At 32.0% G+C, this 22,742-nt stretch overlaps 1 protein-coding gene across 1 annotated transcript; it reads left to right on the top strand.

Moving 5' to 3' along the window:
* LOC139504225 (uncharacterized) lies at positions 1 to 18,316 on the top strand. Its single transcript, XM_071294292.1, has 7 exons — positions 1 to 373; positions 3,000 to 3,106; positions 3,671 to 4,915; positions 6,278 to 6,308; positions 9,917 to 10,191; positions 11,794 to 11,821; positions 17,751 to 18,316. The coding sequence occupies exons 1-7, from the start codon at positions 130 to 132 to the stop codon at positions 18,056 to 18,058; spliced, it is 2,238 nt and encodes a 745-aa protein (XP_071150393.1). The 5' UTR covers positions 1 to 129; the 3' UTR covers positions 18,059 to 18,316.
* The last annotated feature ends 4,426 nt before the right edge of the window (positions 18,317 to 22,742 follow it).

The raw sequence follows: 22,742 nt of genomic DNA, 5'->3' as shown, positions 1-22,742 counted from the left end.
GCTTCACGCATAACAGGCAAATCATCAGAAGGTAGCATTACTATAGAAGTCGTAAATGATCCTGGCATTATTAGTAAATTAAAGAACCTGTTTGGGATTCATAAGCATGTCAAGGAGATAAAAGTATCGATGACAAAGGAACAAATTTGGAAAAAAACGCTGAAAGTTGGAAAGAAGAAGCTGCATCAGAAGAAAATAGCCCCAGTTATTATTTGGGACTTTGGAGGACAAGACGTATTCTATAGTACCCACCAAACGTTTTTGACATATCGAGCTATATATTTGATAGTGTTAGATGGTAGTAGAAACCTCGATGACCCCTGTCCATTTGAACAGTATCTTCCTGGAAAGAGCGGACAAAAAACAGCAAGAGGTAAATCACATGTTTTAGATTTTGTTCCTTATGTTGATCTGATCATAACTAATTTAAACCAGGTCCAATTGTCGGCATATGATAAATAATAGCTCACTATTAGAACAATATTTTTTTCATCGTCTATTAGTATTTGTCGAGGAGGTGCTATAATATTTATAAAATGTATCCTCTTTAGCTGATAAACACATATATCTTAAAGGTTTATTCAAATGATGTTTTGCTAAAAAGAGTAATAATTATAGATTATCGTTGGTTATCTCAACGAGATTGATTTTCTCGGTGGAGCTGGACACGGCGAAAGCGAGAAAAGCAATCGAGTTAAGATGACCAATGATAATCTGTTTATCGCTATTTCACCTATGATGACGTTTTCAATTTCATGTCAATTTCCTTAGCGACGCCACGTGGTTCCTTAGTTTTTAGCGATAATTTTCCATTTCGAGCGATTAGCGTGATATGAAAAATTATCACAAAAAAAGATCAAAGTAAAAAATACACAAAATAGCGATAAAACATTTTATCAAGAAATATGCCCGATCTAAATGCGTTGTACTGATACGAAAATAGGCGGCGGTTTACCTGCCCATGACCAGTTGAAGGCTAAAAACGCGAACAAAACCCGACCAAAGCATAGTAATATCAATGAAGTAAGAATAACATTTTTTTGTTTCTCACAATAAATGGAAATTGTAACAGTACACCATTCATTTTGATAAAAGTGTACCAATTTGTAATTATTACATTTGATTTATGTTTCGTTATAATACGTTATTCTGATTAGCTACACTGCAATCTTGCGTTATTCCCGAATCAACTTCAATAAAATTTATCATTCATTATGACACGAGGTGGCACAATAAAGTGCACAGGTAAATCAAATAAAAACTTGATAAAAATAGTGTTTTCTTGATCCTAGCTAAAATATGAAATCATAGGTATTATATGATGCAGGCATAATCTTTCAAACAGTTTACTTGAGGTCTAGAGCTGGCATGTCAGTAACTGCTAGTAGTCTAGATCTGTTGTTATTTATGTATTATTGTCATTTAAATATTTTCTTTTGTTTTATATTTTGACATCGGACTAGGCTAAAGGAATAGGGGGAGGGTTGAGATCTAAAACAAATTATGTTTAACCCCGCCGCAATTTTGCGCCTATCCCCAGTCAGGAGCGTCTGGCCTTTGTTAGTTTTGTATGCTTTTATGTTTTAGTTTCTTGTGTATAACTAGGGGTTTAGTAGGACGTCCATTGTCACTGTACTAGTATACATATTTCTTCAGAGGCCAGCTGCAGGACGCCTCCGGGTACGGGAGTTTCTCGCTACATTGAAGACCCATCCCATTGGTGGTCTTCGGCTGTTGTCTACTCTATGCTCGGGTTGTTTTCGCTTTGACACATTCCCTATTTCCATTCTCAATGGTAATGCTTATTTATGTAACTTAACAGGGTTGTAAAAGCGTTATTACAATGAAGCACGTCCGCGCTTCATACAAAATATACTTCGGTCAACGCTTTTACACCCCAATAAAGTTTTTTTTTTAAATAACATTCAATTCTTAAATGGGTTTACTTCTGATACGTTATATATCTGACGTGTAACCCTGAACACTTAGTTGATATATATGCTGGTTTGAGTCATCATCTATCTTTAAATTCTGCAAACATTTCTTCATACAGTATTATCAAATAGTGTCTAAACGACAGACGTAAATACAAAAACATATATGTTGATTGGAACGTCTGATCTTTTCCAAGCAAACGCCTGCACACGTTCGTAAATATGCAAGGAAGCTCGAAAGTGGTCGCCCTGTATTGCATGTCATTTATTTGTATGTCATTCAGGACATTTTGGTTGGTGGCAATTATTTTGATGTGTTAAAACCTCATTAAGTTTTTTTCCTTGATCATGTTGATGTTTAGCAAATGTTTCTGGATGAAATCAATATGCGAACTTTTGACATCTACTTATCTTTCGATTTTTCTAACATACACTCAATTTGTTACATACACCCCACAGGATGTTTCTTTCCAAATTTGAAACGAAGTGTTTGTGTAACAATAAAGTGAAAAAGATATGTACAAAATCAGTACAGTTTCACAACTTTGACAATCGCAGAACATGAAATTGACTACACGTGATTTGATTTTGATTCGGAGAGCTAATTGATCTGATGTGGTTTAAGACTGACAAAAAAGGAAATAAGTCATGTTTAATCTTTTAGTACCTTTTCAGAGTTATCCACAGTCACGATCATAAATTTAGCATTGTTCATACACATCGGTTGTAGTCAAGTTAATTTTGTTCTGTATATTTGCAGATGATTGTTATGTGGTTGTTTTTACCTAGTATTCAAATAAAACAAAAAGCTCCTACTCATGTTTGGGTTGAATACAATCGAAATTACTTAACAATTTTGAATTTACCAAAGGAAAGTATTTAAAAAGTAAAATCACAAAAATACCTATTTAGTGGTTGATCTGGAAGAGAAAATGTTTTTTTTTTTTTTTTTTTGGTATAGTAAACTACCTTCAAAGCTACTGTATTGTATTACTTCTATATGTTCAAAATGTATGTATTGTTTTACATTGGTACATGTATGTATGCACGATATGTTTTTTAAAGATTACCTGAAATTTTGGATAAATACCATTGTGACATACTGTAAAGGAAGCAAACCAGGATTTCCGAAAATCATGATTGTCCTCACTCATAAAGATAAAGTGAAAGCTGTAAGTATGGATTTATTTTATTTGTTTAGACATTAAAAGACAGTTTGTGTGTGTATATGTAGTTGGGTGTTTGTGCCCTTAACGTACACAATCTCCAATTATTCAGAACAAAACTTGAGTAGTAGTGTTTTTAATTATGATTATCTTTTATTTGAATCAATGACCAATTATCCAAGCGATTTATTACTATGTCTTTATCTTTAGTACTGATTAAGACGTTATTTATACATTTTTTGTCTTTTTGAGTTATTTAAAACTCTGTAGGTTATGACTTCTTTTCATCAATATAAATAATCAGCAATATTATAATTCAAGTAGTCCCAATATTCAAGTAAGTTATGCAGTTATCCATCAATGCATGCTTTGAATTTGTGTAGCAAAACAAAATACTTAATGTAGATTAATATTTGTAAATTTCGCGAGTTAAAAAACAGAAAATTTTGATTGACGTCATGTATTTATTGTGAAGCAGTTAACAGTCAACTAACTTCAAAAGAGCTGCATAGACAATCTGTTGTATCGTTTGATTGATATATTTGGTTAAATATCTTTTTTTGTTTAAAGGAAGAAGTTGATTCAAGACGGGTCCAACTATTCCAAGATATTGAGGAGATGTTTTCTGGAAGTCCATTGATTTCCCATTTAGTCATTGAAGACCGTATTTTTGTAAATGCAACGAATAAAGATGACCCTGAAATGATAAAGATCAAACAAAACATTACTCATCAAGCAATGAAGCAACCAACATGGGGCCAGAGACTTCCCAAATGCTTCATTCCACTTGAACTTGAATTTGATTCACTTCTTGATCGCAATATTCCTTTGATTACCATGGAGCACATGAAACGTATTAACTCTAATCATCCTGTTAGGTCACTGACTGAAGATGAATTGAAGTTGTTTCTAACGTTTCAGCATTCTGTTGGACGCATCTTATACTTTGAGGAAGCAAATTTGAATCAGCACATTGTTCTTGCACCGACACACCTTATTGATGCCTTTAAATCAATCGTTACTGATAGGAGTTTCTGTCAAGGTGACAGATTGAGAGAGAAGTCATGGGATTTAATGAGTAAGAAAGGCGTGATCCACAAGAACTCTATCGGTGATATCTGGAAGAAGAATAAATACAAGAAATTTCATGAACATAAGGAATACTTGCTAGGAGTCATGACACATCTTGATATTCTAGTTGAACCTAAACGATATGACAAACTGCACAAACGTATATCAGCCGAATTTTACTACGTTCCTAGTATGGTCAGAAACAAGGATACAACTGGTTATTTCACGTCGCCAACAATCGGAGAGAGAACTATTGCAATAGCTTTTAGTGCATCCTCTTCAATGATCCCTCCAGCTTTATCTTTCAGATTCGTCAGTTACTGCTTGAGTATATGGGCATTAAAAACATATGGACAGAACAACGATGGAATGCTATTTCGTAGGTCAGCTGTGTTCACAATTGATCAATCACTAGATATGTGTGTTAACTGTGATGATGAAATGATTGTTGTACGTCTAGTTCACATAAGAAATCGAAAGCTTATAACAAGAGATTTAGCATCCAGTATTAGGGAATGCCTAGCTGTTGCTCTCGAGAAAATTAGTCAGCTTTATGCCAAGACAAGCAGTATAGTAGCAAATACTGGTAAAGGCTCTTTCAACATGGAAATTTGTTGTAGTTCTCCGGTTGATCCTTGTCTCCTGCCTTTGTTGAAGTTTGAACAACAAGATGGTCCATGGATATGTCATAAACATGCTATTGAGCACCCTAAGGACGTTCTGTCTTCCTGGACCACGCAAAAGGTAAATAGCAGTAAATGCACCAGAGAATGATATTTTTTTTTTTACAGTTTTTCATATTCATATTTTTTTTTTTTCGATATCGTTTTTTTTGTCAAATACATACAAATATGTATTAAAGTTGTGTGGTTACTAAGAAAAGTCACATAATTTCACAAAATCTATGATGAGATTCCGCTTTATGAGTATATCAAAAAAAAATTTCTCTTAACATTCATTATGAATCCATGATATTTCACTTAGATTTTGATTTTACGCTATAACTCAAAATCAGATGTATGCGTTTAGATATAATAACTTATACTGCACTCGTTCTATTTGAGCAGTCAAAATGCGTTGACTGTATATTTCTATATGATATACAGTCACTGACCCGATATCACTTTTCCTCGTGAATATTCAAAACAAGGAATATAAATATATACCTTTCAATATTTATCACTGATCATAACTATTCCATTTTCGCATAAATTTCATTATCTAACCTCCTATACATTTCTAGAAATATGATTGGTTAAAAGCGTCCGCGTGGTGACCGTGTATATTCCGTATTCGGTTAGTAGGGAGGCGGGGCTTATTTCAATACACGGTTAGTAGTGGTGTGTCCCTTTATGAAAACAAATAGGTACTGAGATAAAATCTTTAAGGTTTCAACCGACGAAAAAATTGATGATGAAGATTGAAATAAATTAATAAAACACATTTAAGATAATAAACAAGTAATTATTGTTGGCATCTGTTTGTGTATGATCAATGAATATAGTTTATTAATGATAACAGTATTGAAGACTAACTCATTTTGATAGGTCACACGTTAAATAGTCGGTAAGATAAACTCGTTACATAGTGTGCTAGTGACGTAATACGCTATATATGAGGTCGGTAAATTCTATATAGGGATACGAGCTTCGCTCCCACCCAATATGGAATTTTCTGACTCCATATATACCACATTATTTCACTAGCACACTAATAATATTCTTGTTTTTTTCGGAACTTTTATCTGGGATTATGATAATTATATATCTATTTTTCTGGTTCAAGTTGTTTAACCTGCAATACTAGTTTCATGTAAAGAATGTGTTGTCGGTTTTCTGCTGGTGTTGTATGTTTTAGTTATAGATTTACCATTCTTTTTATCTTCTTATAGTTTAAAACTCCATCTGAATTAAGACACTTTGATACGCTGAAACCATCGACAATTTACTTTAAATTTTAAAAACGTTTAAGAAACAGGTAAATACATATGCTTGTAATAAGTTGAGTCTTAATTCATTGTTCATATATTGTATCTTCAAGATATACTTTCTAAAATCAATTCAATAATTTTCAAGCAACTTATTCAGTCATGATTTTAAATTTCAGGAAGACATAAATTGTGGCAAAACATGTCCAGGTAATGAATCTTTTATTATGGTTAATAAGGAGTTTTGCTGTAATTTTTCTAAATTTTATATTCATTTTTATATATATATATATATATATATACAACTCGTCTAAACATCAACCCAACAATGTTAGATCTGTAAATTTGCTTTCGCAAATTTTTGGTTCTTCCCTCGCCGGGATTCGAACCCATGCTATTGTGATATCGTGACACCAAATCGCCTGCACTGCAGCCGTCCCGCTAGACCACACGACCATCTGGGCTCTCATAAAAAGAGCTTTCGCTGGCCATGTGTTACCTTTCCACGTCAGTTTTAATCTAGCGGCGTACTACAGTACATGATATATAAGGCATGAAGATGTTATTGTTACAGATCAGCTAAATTATCTATAGTAAAGGATCCTACAAATTAATGTAAGATACAGTCACAGAAAATAATTATATTCATAAGTACGTCTGAGTCAGTGACAACCCTTCAACAGATGTATCCATCGGATCGCCATCAATGATGGTGATACATGGCTGTGTACATAATGTATATACAACTCGTCTAAACATCAACCCAATAAACTCTATATATATATATATATATATATATATATATATAATTGTGTTGCATTACCGTAAACTATGCTTTCCGTAATCCTTTGTCTGTATATTTCAATGAAATATCGATTTATCAACTTATTCCTATGATTTTTGTCTGACTTTGCAATCAATTGTCGTCCGGCGTCTACCTCATTTGTAATCGTGGTTTTGATTTTAAATCTCTTCCTCTAGAAACTTAAGACAGATTTCATTTTTACTTTTGTGTCCTTGAATTAACTCCATTTTGATTACTGATTGATTATTGTGTCTTGGAAATGGGATTTATCTATAAGTTGAAATTGACTTTAAACTAAATTTCAACAAATGCAGGTTTTTATGTTCTTTCAAGAATTTTGTTATTTTGATGTATTAAGACTAGTTCGTGCGTTGTGCTGTCAGATAACTCTCCTTGAGTAGATGGAGAGGTGATCGCTTGTACATGATATCAAACCACCACACTTTGTATGTTCCTGTCATATGTTAAAAAGCCTGACACTCAGTGGATTTCGTTGGTTGCTGTCCATTATAGTTCTTTTTCGTTTATTGTTTTATTTATTATTTATGCTGTTGGTAATTTCGGTGCTTTAACTAGTTTTCTATAAGGTACAGTGTATGTGTTTTGTTAATTGTTACCAAACGGTGACGTATAATAGCTAAATTGTCTGATATCTTATTTATTTTTAAGTATGTGATGTCGTTGGCAGTGACAATCAGTTCGGCTTGTATCCAGACACATCGTTGGTATTTATGTTTTGTAAAAGTGTGTCACAAACATAGTTTGAAAAACATATGTGATTTGAATTTCCTGAGCATAATATGTTTATCAGGATTAACCATCTGCAAGTACCCTCTAATTTTCATTTTTTTTCAATTTTGGATCATTCATATTCCAGACTTAAGTGTGACGTCCAATTACGCTTAACTACTATACATTATCGTTTAGGGGCTAGTTGTAGGTTACCTCTGGATGCGGGATTTTGTCCCTATGTTCAAGACCAATCGGTGTCAATGGACTTTTTATGTTCTTTAGTCGGGCATTCCTCGTTTCCATTACCAATTTTATATACTATGTCCTATTCCAAAAGTTTGGAGAACCAGAATATATTTACATTATGAGTGCAAGAAAACTAAAAATGTTAAACAGAATAACCAACGTATTTTGCCTGATAAATTCACAATCTCATTAAAAACTGCGACTTCTTTCCTCAAATATGACCTTAAGAATTAAAATATTCATCGGGTTTTTATACGCCCGTCAAAATTTTGACGGGACGTATTATGGTATACAAATGTCCGGTGTCCGTCCGTTCGTCTGTCTGTCCGTCCGTCTGTTCGTCTGTCCGTCTGTCCGGCGTAAACATGTCGCACCGTAACTTGAGAACGACTTATCCAAATTTCATGAAACTTAACATACTAGTAGTTGTTTCTTACGATGGTCAAATGATCCGTATACTTTTTGGTGAAAATAAAATTAAAACGTTTTGAGTTACGGCACTTTGTAACTAAAACAGGGGTGTGTTTTTTTCACATGTCGCACCGTATCTCAAAAACGATTCTTGATTATGGCTTAAAACTTTAAACACTTCTTAGTTATGTCAATCTTAATATCTGTATACTTTTTGGTGATGATTCAAAATTTTATTTTTGAGTTATTGAGTATTTTGTAAAAAAGGGGGAGGGGTTTTTTACATGTCGCACCATATCTCATAAACGATTTATGATTATTGCTTAAAACTTTACACATGTCTTTGTTATATTAATCTAAAGATCTGTATACTTTTTGGTGATGATTCAAAATTTCATTTTTGAGTTATTGAGTATTTTGTAAAACAGGGGGAGGGTTTGTTTTACATGTTGTGCCGTATCTCAAAAACAATTTGTGATTATTGCTTAAAACTTTAATTACTTCTTTGTTATATTAATCTAAAGATCTGTATACTTTTTGTTGATGATTCAAACTTTATTTTGGAGTTATTTGGTATTTTGTTAAACAGGGGAGGGTTTTTTTACATGTCGTGCCGTATCTCAAAAATGATTTATGATTATTGCTTAAAACTTTACACACTTCTTTGTTATATTAATCAAAAGATCTGCATACTTTTTAGTTTTGATTCAAAATTTTATTTTAGTGAAATTTAGTTTTTTGTAAAAAAAAACAGGGTTGGGGGTTTCACATGTCCCGCCGTGTCTCAAAAACAATATATGGTTATTGCTTAAAACTTTCTCAGAAACTATTTATGATTATTGCATAAAACTTCCACACAAGACGTCGGGCGTATCATGCGTTCATGGCGCAGCTGTTTATTTTGTTTCATAAACAACATAACAGGTTCAACTAGTGGAGCAGGATCATAACAACGCCCCGAAGATCACCCTCATTCGTAAATGGCTTCATGAAGCTCAGTCTTTTGTTTTCTATGTTTTGTTATGCATATGGTTGTTTGTCTATTGATCTTTTGAGGTTTTTTTATTATGGTATACTCTGTAGTCATCATATTATATAATACTTAAAATTCGAACAATGTGTATAACGAAGATTAGGTTTCATTGGTGGTGGTGTTTAACTAATAGTTACGGATCAACGATTCCGACCATTGGGTATAATACACATGTTGTTTGCATTATGAACGTATGATGTGTAATTTTATTGTAAGGTATACAGTATAAATGTATACATTTCACTTCTGTTCTCGTACTATGAACAACAAATGATTTATTTTGCATAACCTTATGTTCGTCCTCCATTTAAACGTATACCTTGCAACAAAAGTACATGTGTACATTATTCTATTTGGCGGCATTTTGTTCAAGTTATAGATGTCTTTATGAAATTGTTTTACATCTAAGGCACCGTGTTGATGACCGTACTTTGACCTATAAGATTTACATTTAAATATTGTGACTTGGATGGAGAGTTGTCTGATTGCCACTCTACCACTACTTCGTATATCTATTAAGTGAGAAAACCTGCATTAACAGAAGCAGTTCATATGAAGCCATCTTAAAACATTATTCATTTAAAATTGCAGTGACCGACGAAGAGTTCTTAAAGCAGATTCCCGAAGATATTCACCTACTTAGGTTGTCAATGCAGTACACCGTAAACGAAACGAAAGAGTTAGCAAATCATCTCGGGATGCAGTATAATACTTGGGAAAGGTTGTATTTGACATTTGTGGAGGAACCAGAAAGGTTGAATTTCGAAACATTACGTAAATGCCTGGATGGTTCTCACATAACATTTAATGACATCAGAAAAGCTGTTGAAAGTGGTAACATACAGAACCCACATATTATCTGCAAGGTCAGTTAGTTCATCATTTCAAAATAGGTTTTTTAGACTAGAAAAATCTTGTTATGGTGACTTAGGTGTCTTCTTTCATCTTGAATTTGAAGAAGCAGAACAGTTGGTCTAGATCTATAATAAAATGAGCAATTTTGAGAGTAACATGTAATTCATGCGTTAGACTGTTCATGTTGATATAGAAAATTATGTGTTTAATCATATTTACGGCTGTATTTTCTAAAAAAAAAAACACACAATATTTCTGTTTGAATGATTTATGTACAACCTTGCCACATAAAGGCAGATATAATAATAATAATAATAATGAAAATTTATAAAGCGCCCTAAATAAAAAATAAAAATTACTCTAAGGTGCTGTACATACAAATGGTAATTAGAACAAATCAATGACAATAATATAAAACATAAAAAAATACATCGTGTCAGATTCAAATACTGAAATAAAAAATGCCTACCATGAAATAAAAGGTCAATATGAAATACATGTTAAAACAAAGAATTAAAAATTAACAATATAGGCTAAAAGCATGCAGAACAAGCAAAAACTCTAAAACGAAATACAAAGAGTAAAAAAGTCCGTAAAAGAGAAAAAAATTCAATCTAATTAAAAGCAATGCAATAAAAATGAGTTTTTTATATCAGATAGTACGACAACAAACTATAATGAGGCTATCTTTATAATAGGTGTAATACCACCAAATCATGGAACGTCACATCCGGTTGTATACGAAAGTAGGTCGAAACAAATATTCCCTTGAATTTGACAGTTGTAACTTGTACGTAATTAATCCTACATTTTATTGCAGTAAAAACATTTCTGAGTCATAAAGGTATGTCTTGGATATTTCAAAACACCATTATTTTTTATTTGGATTTCTAAAGAAAATTTTGTAATCTTGAGGTTACATGGTGACAAAACCGTGTACACAGATAAAATATGGGGAGAAATGTGATTGGTTAACTTCCATTGATGGTTATTTTCTTATATGCAATGAATTATTATGTGAATTTTTTTCTATAGTACTGGAGAGGATAAAACTTTACTCATGCCAAGTATTTTTTTATTAGAAACAAAAATAAATTCTGGAAAATTTAACAAAGACTAATAGGGGGAAATCAATGGTGGTATCACACCCAATAGAGAGCTAGTGTTGTGCACTAACCTGTTTCAATATGTAGCAAAAAAATATGCCCGGTGATCTTATATGTTTTCTTTTTCTTATCTGGAAGCATGTTGTCAGAGCTACCTTCTCACAAGTTATCTTTAAATACTATTAACAGGTTTTCTTTTTATCACACAAAATTTTAATTTCCATGCATTATCTATTCAAAATTTTACACAACCTGTAGCGTGAAAAAAATCCAGTGACCCATACTTGTTTTATTGTGTGGAAAAAGCATGTTGAAAACTACATTTTGACAAATCATAAAACAAATCTATGGATTTTTATTAAGACCCTATTATCTTATTCCTAATCTGCATGCAGATTTGTTGTTCAAAATTATTCTCTCATTTTTCATTTAACGATTGCTTTTACAACAACCATATTTATACATGTTTTCTTCTGCCAAATTACTTTTTCACGTTTCTTTGTATAGGTGGTGAGGGAAAAACTTATTGACTTCGGTAAGTGAAACAATGTACCACATAGATAACACATATAACTATTCTATAAATGTAATCACTACAAAGTGTGGTCCTTTATTTAACTCAATGTTATTATAGTCACGTTCACTCAAATCAATTGAATGTGAGTGCTTTTGGGCAGATTTTTTTTATAAAATAGGCGAACGCAAATTATCATTGCAATTAAATATACGATGGCTATTGATATAGGATCTCATTGACCATGTTTAACCTCGCCGAGTTTTTTGCGAATGTCAGGAACCCCTGTGTTATTTTTGTTTGTGTGTTTGTTTTAGTTATGGTTCATTTATATGTTTCGGATTTTAGTGTGACGTCCATTTTCGCTGAACTAGTTCACATTTTTGTTTATTCTCTATGTTTAAGACCCATTGGCCATTGTGGTGATGTTTGCTTAGGTTGTTGTTCACCTTGACATATTCTCTTTTTCATTCACAATATTATGTATACTTCAATTATATGTAGCAATAATATGTTGTGGTACATTTTCCGCAATTATTGACATTTAAGGTACATTTGTATATGCAATTGGTCTTGATTATCAACAATCATGATTTTGCAAGTAATCACGTCTTTAGTTGTCTTTTAGAAATATCTCAAATTCTTATAATTCCTATTATCACAAACTCATCTGCTTGTTCCAACTTATACATTTGCGTTATTGAACACCTAACATCTTAACATGTGTTATCACAGTTTTGAGACACTGTATATGTAAAATACTTATCAATGATCCTGACTTCAGAAAACCAATGAAATTGCCAGTGGTGCTGTTTTAACTTCGAATATATTTACATGAAATTGCGTAATTTCAGCAAATGCAGTGCCTTTCAAACTTGTCGTTACACAAAGTTTAGATGAGAATGAATTATGATGGATCCTCTTGAATACAAATTGTTTAAAACAAATGCTTATGTAACCATAACCTTAATACTTGTCTAAATTTATTTAGATTGAAATAAAACGTTATTCTCTCTGTGTCAGTAATAATAGGAACATAAAACAGGAAAGCTGAAACAATAATTTCAGGTTCTTATTGAAAAAACTTAATCCAAGAATAACTATCATGTATCTGTACGTTAACTGTAAAAAAGAATAAGTTCATCTAGCAGTGCAATACTGACGTATTTAAAGTTCTGAAAAGTAAAATAACAAAAATACCGATCTCCAAGTTAATTCAAAATAGAAAGTCTCTTTCTTAAAAGCTCAAACTCTTTATGTGAATGGAAAACCACTGTTTTATTACTGTCTGGGTCGGGGCATTTTTTTTTAATTACACCTGGTTTGATAGCTACCAGAACCTCTCAAATATATGACAGACGCATATAATGTCATTATATTGATAACAATGAGCGATCAAAATAATTTAAGGTAAAAACTTCAAAAATTGTGGTACATCAGTCAATATTGTGTTATAATGATAATTACTGTAAATACAGAGAACTATGCCAACAAAGAAAAACAATTTAGACACTCTATGGACAAAGCACATCAGCAAAAATGACAACAGTAGCACAATAAAACAATGGCGAAATTTATCAATACAATGCCACGCCATAAAGGGTTTGCCGATCATAACACTACAAACCAGTAAGAGTCTGAAATAGCCTATATCTGTACTCGACTGTACTGAGTCTTACTCGACCTGTCTGAATTGGTCTGAAATTTTCTAAATGATACTCGACTGTAGTCTGAACCATACTTAACAGTCTGAATGTGTACTTGACCAGTACTTAACCATTTTTTTTCGGGTCTGAACCATGCTCAACCTAGTCTGAAACATACTCGACCTAGTCTGAACCGTACTCGACCTAGTCTGAACCATACTCGACCAAGTCTTTACCAACCTAGACCTATTCGTTGTATCTATCACTGAATTTTATCAATTTAGGAAATGTTTTTACAAAAATGAAATTTGAACAACAACTTGAAATTAAAAAAGTATTCAATAAAGTATTGAAATTAAAATTCACTATAAATAAAGCAAGCTGATCAAATAATCTAATCAAAGCGCTGTAAGCGCTGAAGGCAGTTAACCAAAAACCCGAAACCAAGGCAAACCTTATTATGAAAACTGTGGCAATGTTGCTTCAACATTAAACATTGATATATAGTACATTTATGTTTATCTAATGAATTAATTATTAAGGCAAATAAGTTATATGTTATCAAGGTTTCAAAAGCAATGCATATATCAATGCATATTTTTTATGGTACAAGTTTGCAATGATTGCAGTTGTTCTACTTGGTAGTTAACGTTGGTTTTAGTTGACTGCTAGTAGTACAAGTTGACTTAGTACGAACATGTAATAGTATGAATGGACTGGTTTCCCTGGAAAGAAAACTGAGTTTGTGTTCTATAGTACAAAAGTTATGAGACAAGAATCAGACAAATGTTCACTACTACAGGGATCAAAGGTGAGGTCTGACTGACCTGCCGAAAGTAAATGTAAATGATTTGTTATTTTGTCCCATACATGAATATATATGGTTAAGGGGTGGGGATCTTGACCATTTCCAAGTTCTCAAACAGGAGGGTGTACGGTGACCCCAGGGACTCCCCCTATATTGCATTTGAATTATTATATAGTCCCATACATGAATATATATGGTTGAGGGGTGGGGATCTCAACGGTTTTCAAATTCTCAAACAGGAGGGGGTGGGGTGACCCAAAGGACTCCCCCTATATTTCATCTGATTTGTTATTTTGTCCTATACATGAATATATATGGTTTAGGGGTGGGGATCTCGACCGTTTTTAAGTTCTAAAACAGGAGGGGTGGGGTGACCCCAAGCAACTCTCCTTATATATTTCATTTGATTTTTCATATTGTCATAAACATGAATATATATGGTTAAGGGGTGGGGATCTCGACCGTTTCCAAGTTCTCAAACAAGAGGGGGTGTGTGACTCCATGGACTCCCCTTATATTTTATTTGATTTATTATATTGTCCTATACTTGAATATATGGTTCAGGGGTGGGGATCTCCACCGTTTCCAAGTTATCAAACAGGAAGGGGTAGAGTGGCCTAAAGGACGTCACCTATATATCATATGAATTGCTTACATTTAGGTATTATATAATATAGTTGCATTATTTGTGAAAGTAAAGTAAGAAACTTCCAGCTACTTTAATTGACCCTTCAAAATTGAGAAAAAATACCCCTTCAAAATTGCAGTAATATGTTTACACTTTAAAAGCATCTCACATGCATTATCATCATTAATCACTGATAAAGAAAATTTATACTGTGACCATGAACATATATATTGTTAGATATACTGTTCCCAGCTGTCACATTGTATTGGATTTTGACATTAACATTTTTCAAAAAGTAATTTTGAGTGTCTGTATCAAATATTTTCTGCCTTTTTCTTTCTTTTACATATATTTTGGTTTTCAATTCTAGTGTTTATATTCATCTACCATGCATAGATGTATTTTGTCACCTGCCCGCAAGCTGTATTCTTTTGTAGAAGATCGCAAACCCGGAATTACCCTTATCCGCTTCCGGAATCGGATCCGATATTGTAAATTTTATCTTCACGGCAGCCATTGTTATTGTGTTTACAATGTTGTTTTTGTCAATCAGATACGATTTTACTCAAATTTACACATTATTTGTCGGCGATTTTCCGTATAAAGATACCGGTTGAACAAAATAAACATCGCTGTCATGAATTATGATGAAAATTCGTTTTAAGATCGTTTATTTGGAGACTTTGGTGAAAAGGTTTGCAAAGTAATTTCTTATTTTCTTTCAATTGGAAGTTGACTCCGTCGGGCGTAGCTTGAAACCAAGTCGAATTTCCGCGTAGAAAAGTGGAAGGTCGCGGACCTCGGATCACCGCTAATTTGCACCCCTGCCTCTAAATTGAAAATATACGAAATTTTCGTCTTCTAAGTTGAAATTGCCGCCAACAGCATGAACAGTTGAACTTATAAATAGACTACTGACGTAGTTGTACTACGTATTGATGACAAACAATATTCCTACGACTTTTACCATTTGGGAAATCTAAACTACTTGTCTTTAGAGATTTTCGGCGATTAAATATTTCATACAATTGTTCTTTGACATCTTAGCCAAAAGCACAGGTCATAATAAACTACACAATGATTCTTAATGATCACTACTTCTTATGTGTAACTTCAAAACTTTTGGCTGATTCGACGATCATTTAAGGTTTTTCTGGTCATATTTTTTGTAATCCAGAATAAAAAGTATTAAAAACGTGTCCAATTAGTTATATATAACATAGTAGCCAGCTAAAAAATAACAATGGCAAGTATTTTAGCATTTATTGGGTAGAACACAAATCTAGGGTGCTCGCATAATGCAGCTTAACTGCATAAAAACAAAATGAATTGTGACTAATATTTTCGATATTATTCAAAATTTAATGAATATTTCGGAAGTATCTTATGGTAACTGCCATTTTACTATTTTCACCATTAACTTCAGCCTAGTATAGATTTATGGTGTCAGTTCAGTTTAGTTAAAAATGTAGTGAATGGTTTTTTTATTAATATATATATAAAATAGTATATAAAACAACTTAATACATTTCAAAAAATGAGACCTTAATTGGTTTTTTTTTATGAAACCAAGAATTTAATATAATCATGATAATAGAATTTCCATAGGACTTTAAAATGGTCTAATTACCTCAGTACATGTGTGTTTTACAGGTAAAAAGAAAGCCCTACTTTCTTTAATTCGTGTATTACTTTTCTAGTATATTCGAAAGGCCTTGTTATTTAAGTTAACAGGATAATGCAATTTTGAATAAATGTTATTTAAAATTTAATACCTCTGACCAGGTGTGATCTTATTTATAAGTTTGCCCCAAGCAAAGGTAATACTTTATCTTTCACCACTAATCAGAAATTTAAAACAATTTTATTTATTTCGTTAATTTTATCCCTTTTTGATATAAATTATATATCATATAATGTTTTTTATCCTAAATATAATGATAGATATATTTCTAATATAAGGTTAAACAATTTATTTATTTTGTTGGCTGTTGTTATATATTTCAGTTAAAAAGAAATTTATTTAAACAGTTAAGAAAGTAGAGTTTATTTGGTCTAGTAATGTTCAGACTGATCGAGTATTGTTCAGACCTTTACTTAAGTATGGTTTAGACTGGAAAAATAGGTCGAGTACAGGTCGAGAATGGTTTAAGACTGTTTCAGACTAGTCAAGTAATAGTTCAGACTATTTTCAACGGCAAAGATAAGGGTCAAGTACGATTCAGTACAGTCGAGTATGGTTCAGACTGGGGTCGAGTAATGTCAAGTTAGACCAATGCAGACTGCTCGAGTAAAAATGAGTACAGTCAAGTACAGATATATGCCATTTCAGATTTTGATGGTTTGTAGTGTAATATAATAAGGTTTATATTCAAAGAAAAAAAAAAGAGCATTATAAAAAGTAAAATCACAAAAATACTGAACTTAGGGGAAAATCAATTCGGAAAGTACATAATGACATGGCAAAATTAAAATACAAAACGCATCAAAAACGAATGGACAAGAACTGTCATATTCCTGACTTGGTACAGGCATTTTCAAATGTAGAAAATGGTGGATTTTCACATGGGGAATGGTGGTATACAGGGTTGAAAAATCAAAAGTTTTGATAGAAGTTTTGATAAAACGTAATTACTGTGATGAACGACTTGGCTATCTAGAATATATAGTTATGTAATATATTTGCATACATATTTTCCTAATTGCAGTTCTGGCATAGGGATAGACAATAAGTCCCAATACCTTTTCCTTATTTTGCATAATGTTTTTTTTTTAATTGCAATTACCACAATACTATTTGATGTCGTTACATTTATTTTATAAAAGGCACGTTGCTTTTTAAAATGACATGACATTTATATTTAATAGACCACGAGCCTGAAAAATGGGACATGGAAACTACAGTGGAACATTTTGACAGACTGGCTCCGTTAGTTGGAAACAACTCGTTAGCATTTCTTGTTGAGCTCGGAATGAAATTCCAAAAATGGGAGCAGATCCGATTCAAACAAAGTGGGAGAGATTTGGTAAAACTTAACCGAGATATTCTCCAAGAGTGGAAGACATTTTGCAACATTAATACTATCAGACCATCACTTAGACACATCGGTCAGGCTTTCAACAACATAGGAAAAAATATAAAAAATGTAGAACACCTTTTGGCAGACTTCGTTTGAATCATTCTTCTTACTTTATGTCCTAGATCTTTTACACACTAACAATTCAAAATTACTTTTACAGTATAATTTATTTTCTTATTATTTAACCTGTTAAATATACATAACTTTTATTTTCAAAAGTATTCATTGTGAAATGGTTCGATTGTTGCACGCCATTACTAGTGTTTGAAAGAGTTTAACTGAATTTATATCCTGTTGGTACAGTGATATCTTGGTTTGAATAAGGAATATAGAATGTTTTGTTTACAAATGTTTTGTGTCTTGCTTTTAAGCAAATCATTAAAATGTATTATATTCATTTTTTTTTTATAAAGCTGGTGATATAATCAAATCAATTTCACATGGTGTGGTGAAGCTAATATCGTTCAAGATAATTGGTAGGTAATACAAAACTTTAGTTTTCCAAAAAGAAAGTTTTTTGTTCTGAACTGGATTAGTATAATTCAAAGTCAAACATCTTGATACTTTTTTTAGCGTAATGCAGAAGACTTCTAATACTCCCTGAATGCAAACAACTTAACTTAATATACAGCAATATACAGTAATGTTAGATTGTGATAGCTTAAACAAATGATGAATTGAAAACATCTGATTTCATTTCAAAATCTAATTCAAATAAAGTTTTCATTTCCTAATTTCCTTATTTTGATTTACAGTTCTTATTAGATGTTAAAATTAGTTGTATTTTTTTTAGAATTTACCAGGTTCAACCCACCTTTTTTTCCTTTAAAAATGTCCTGTACCAAGTCAGGAATATGGCAATTGTTATATTATAGTTCGTTTCTGTGTGTGGTACAATTTAACGTTGCGTCGTTTGTTTTCTCTTATTTTTGAGTGTAAATTGACATTGCGATAAGACGTGTCACGGTACTTGTCTATCCCAAATTCATGTATTTGGTTTTGATGTTATATTTGTTATTCTCGTGGGATTTTGTCTGATGCTTGGTCCATTTCTGTGTGTGTTACATTGTAGTGTTGTGTCGTTGTTCTCCTCTTATATTTATGTGCTTCCCTCAGTTTTAGTTTGTTACCCCGATTTTGTTTTTTGTCCATGGATTTATGAGTTTGAACAGCGGTATACTACTGTTGCCTTTATTTACGACGATAAAGTTCACATTATGTTTGAACTTACTTAAATCGATCGTCATAATCATTTATAATTCAATATATTATGAACAATTAACTTACAAAAAATAAACTTATCCTTCTGTCAGCATAACTAGAAGTTTTTTTTTTTTATGAAAAATATATCATTAAAAAAGATAATTTGACATGTTTGAAAGGCGATTGATTTAAGACAGCATAGGTATTTCCAAAGTTGTGGTCTAATTTGAAATGGTTTTACAAGACTTGAATATATTCACGATATCTAAATTGATTGGTGATAATTAGCTGCAACGTTGTAGTCGTGATTAACTATTGTAAATAGAAATTTTGATTTTGTGCATTGCATTTGTATCTTTTCAGAAATAAAATTGGTGCTAGTATTTTTTGTGATTTGATTGTTTTTCTTCAAAATATTAACTTTTTTTAGTGTTAGCAAATGATTTTTGTCACTATCAATTATATATTTTTGATTGAATGTGTAATACCACCACTGAGTTTCCGCTACTAGTCTTTGTAAAATTTGAACTTTTTAAAAAATTGTGCAGAATATATCTTTTCTTCAAATAAAGATTTGGCATTAGTAAAGTTGTATACTGTCCAGTATTATAGACAAAATTTCACATAACATGTCATTGCATATCAGAAAATAACCATCACTGGTAATTAACCAATCAAATATTCACCTCTTTTTTAGCTGTGCTATAGGAACAATGTAACCTCAAGTTTCCAAAACATTCTATAGAAACACCAAATAAAAAATTATCGGTGCTTGGAAACATTAAAGATATACTATGTTTATGACCCCGCAATATTTAACTGCATTGAAATGTAGAATTAATTACCTTCAACTGTCAAATTTAAGGGAATATTTTTACGACCCTTTGTTGTATTCAACCGGATGTGACGTACTATGATTTGGTGGTATTACACCCGTATGAATGGTATTTATATATATGCAGATTTTATACATCATATGCTTATGATTTTTTTTAGGTGGTGGGTATACTTAATATTTCATATTACAACTTATATCTTACTCAATTGGTATGCTATATATTCGGATTTTTTTAAATACATATTGTTTTAGTTTTTTGAGGTCAAGGATATGATTTGATAATTTCTTACAATATAATTATATACAATTAGGATTCAATTACTTAATGTAGCAGTGAATCATTCATGTATGTACCGGTATTATAAATACCAAGTACAAAAAGATCGGCGTCAAATGTCGAATATTTAATTGCAACACACCTAATTTGTTGTTTGTTTAATTTCAAGGATACGTTATAGAATCAATGATATATCACTGACTTTTCTTTTCTAATGAAAATTGAAAGGTTTTTAGGAATTAAAAGTAATGTTGTAGGCTTTAAATATACTATTCAGTGGTCAATGATTTTACACGAGTCCATCTTCACCAAAAGCAACTGATTTCAGGACTAAGAACACTTAGAATTCTTTCAATTGTATATCTTTCATGTAATAATTCTTGGTTTAGAGTTTTCTTTAATTGACCCATTAGATGACTGAGACATAGAGCGTTAAAAACGTTAGACCAATCATTTGAATTTTCATCTTCTGTTGACAAGTAAGTTTTTTTTAAATGAATAAAATATATTTGTTGTGAAATATGCAAGCTCTACATGCAGAAAAAGAAACTTTTGTAGAGCTTATTTGCTAGGTCTAAATCGAAAGTTTTTCATTGTTTTGTAACAAAAAATAAAAAGCTTCGAATAAATAAATGTTGTTTTTACAAATAATGTAAATTGCATTTCTAACATTGATAACTATGCTAACCAACAGCTAATTATATTTTCTTACTAAGATGTATGCTGTACATTGGTTGTTTGCTTGATACATTAAAATATATTCACGAAATATGTTGTTGTTCTTAACCATCTTGTGCAAAGAAAGAAGGGAAACACGATTCGTAAAATTTAGTTGAAAGGTATATAAACATGAGACTTAATTCCCATAAAACGTACAAATACATAGAGCAATATTCAGTCTCTAAAAAGAGGGACGAAATCTACCAGAACGGCAGTCAATAATGTGCAACTTTTTTCAACAATACTTTTTGGCAACATGGGCAGCAATCAGTTGTAATATTTGCAGTGCCTTTAAATACAGGAAATCGTCACATGACACAACTTCGAATTTATTAAGAAGCACCAATCATATCCAATCTGTCAGAGGCACAATTCTGAAGAAACAAATTTGCAAACACTTGAGTAGTTCAATATGACCAAATACGGCTTAAACAGAAGAGCCCAATCCTTTTTACATCAACTCCGACGATAAGGATTGGAAACTTAGTGATACATTAACCTTCAATTCGTATGCGTTCGAAGAGTTCGCATTTTTTTATTTAAATCCTGCAACTTATCTTATCTGACCTTATATCTAAACCAATGACAAAGTTTAAATCAAAGAGTAAGACCGGTGTTTTTATGTCAACTAGGCAAGTACTGGAATAACCACTTGTCATTTTGCTGTCGGCAATCCCCGTTAAGAAAAATTATCGAAATATTCAATTTCATTTCTAAGAAAATTCGTAAGGGTTCCGCGGAACCCAATGTCTCGCCTACTTTTACTGTTAAGCGCAGGCTCAACAAAAATGAGGAAAACAATCAATAAAAACATTCCTCTAGATACGATCTTTGACTGTAAGAAGCTTTTGTCCACGTTTGGTAAAAATCCAGGCTAATTTATGAATCTAATAAATGTTTTAAAAAAATAACTTCAGACTGTAATGTTAACTGGAAGTCCATTTTTTTAAGTAAAAGACAGGTACAGAATTTTAACAAAATTTCCTACTAGATACTAGCTTTTGATCACAAACAAGCTTCTGTCTAGTTTGGTACAAATCCAAAAGAGTATAAGAAAGTTATTAAAATTCTAAAAACTTTAACCACACAGTTAATATGTTGTTTCCTGGCAGAAAATATCAGTCCATTTATAAGTAAAATACGGAAAAAATCAAATTCTATTTTTACAAATTTTAATTCTGGATATTATCTTGTTATCATAAACAAACTTCTGTCCAACTTTGGTACAAATCCATGATAGTTTAAGAAAGTTATTCAAATTTTAAAAACTTTAACCCACAGAGTGAATGTTATATTTCCTAGCAGAAAAACTAAGTCCATTTATAAGTAAAATACCGAAAAAATGGAATTTTATTTTTACACAATCTACTTCTGAATATTATCTTATGATCATAAACAAGCTTCTGTCAAAGTTTGGTAGAAATCCAGTATAGTTTGAGAAAGTTATTACAATTTCACAAACTTAAACCACAGTGTGAATATTTGTGGACGCCGCCGACTGCGACGACACCGACGATGACGGAATGTAGGATTGCTATGTCTCGCTTTTTCGAGTAAAGTCGAAGGCTCGACAAAAATCATTTCACTTATTTCGATTGTTAAGTTCGGGTTTCCTCATAGGGTTTGTCCTTTAGGGAACTTGTAGATCTTTGTTGTTAATCGTTAAAATGTGTATCGTATTCATTACTGTATACTCACTTTTAACTGCATTTGGTGTATTGTGTGGAAGTGTCGCAATCCAT

This window comes from Mytilus edulis, chromosome 14 (assembly GCF_963676685.1).
Source record: "Mytilus edulis chromosome 14, xbMytEdul2.2, whole genome shotgun sequence".
NCBI lineage: Eukaryota > Metazoa > Mollusca > Bivalvia > Mytilida > Mytilidae > Mytilus > Mytilus edulis.
Note: the sequence above shows the minus strand (reverse complement) of the source record. Positions and strands in the feature narration are given on the sequence as shown.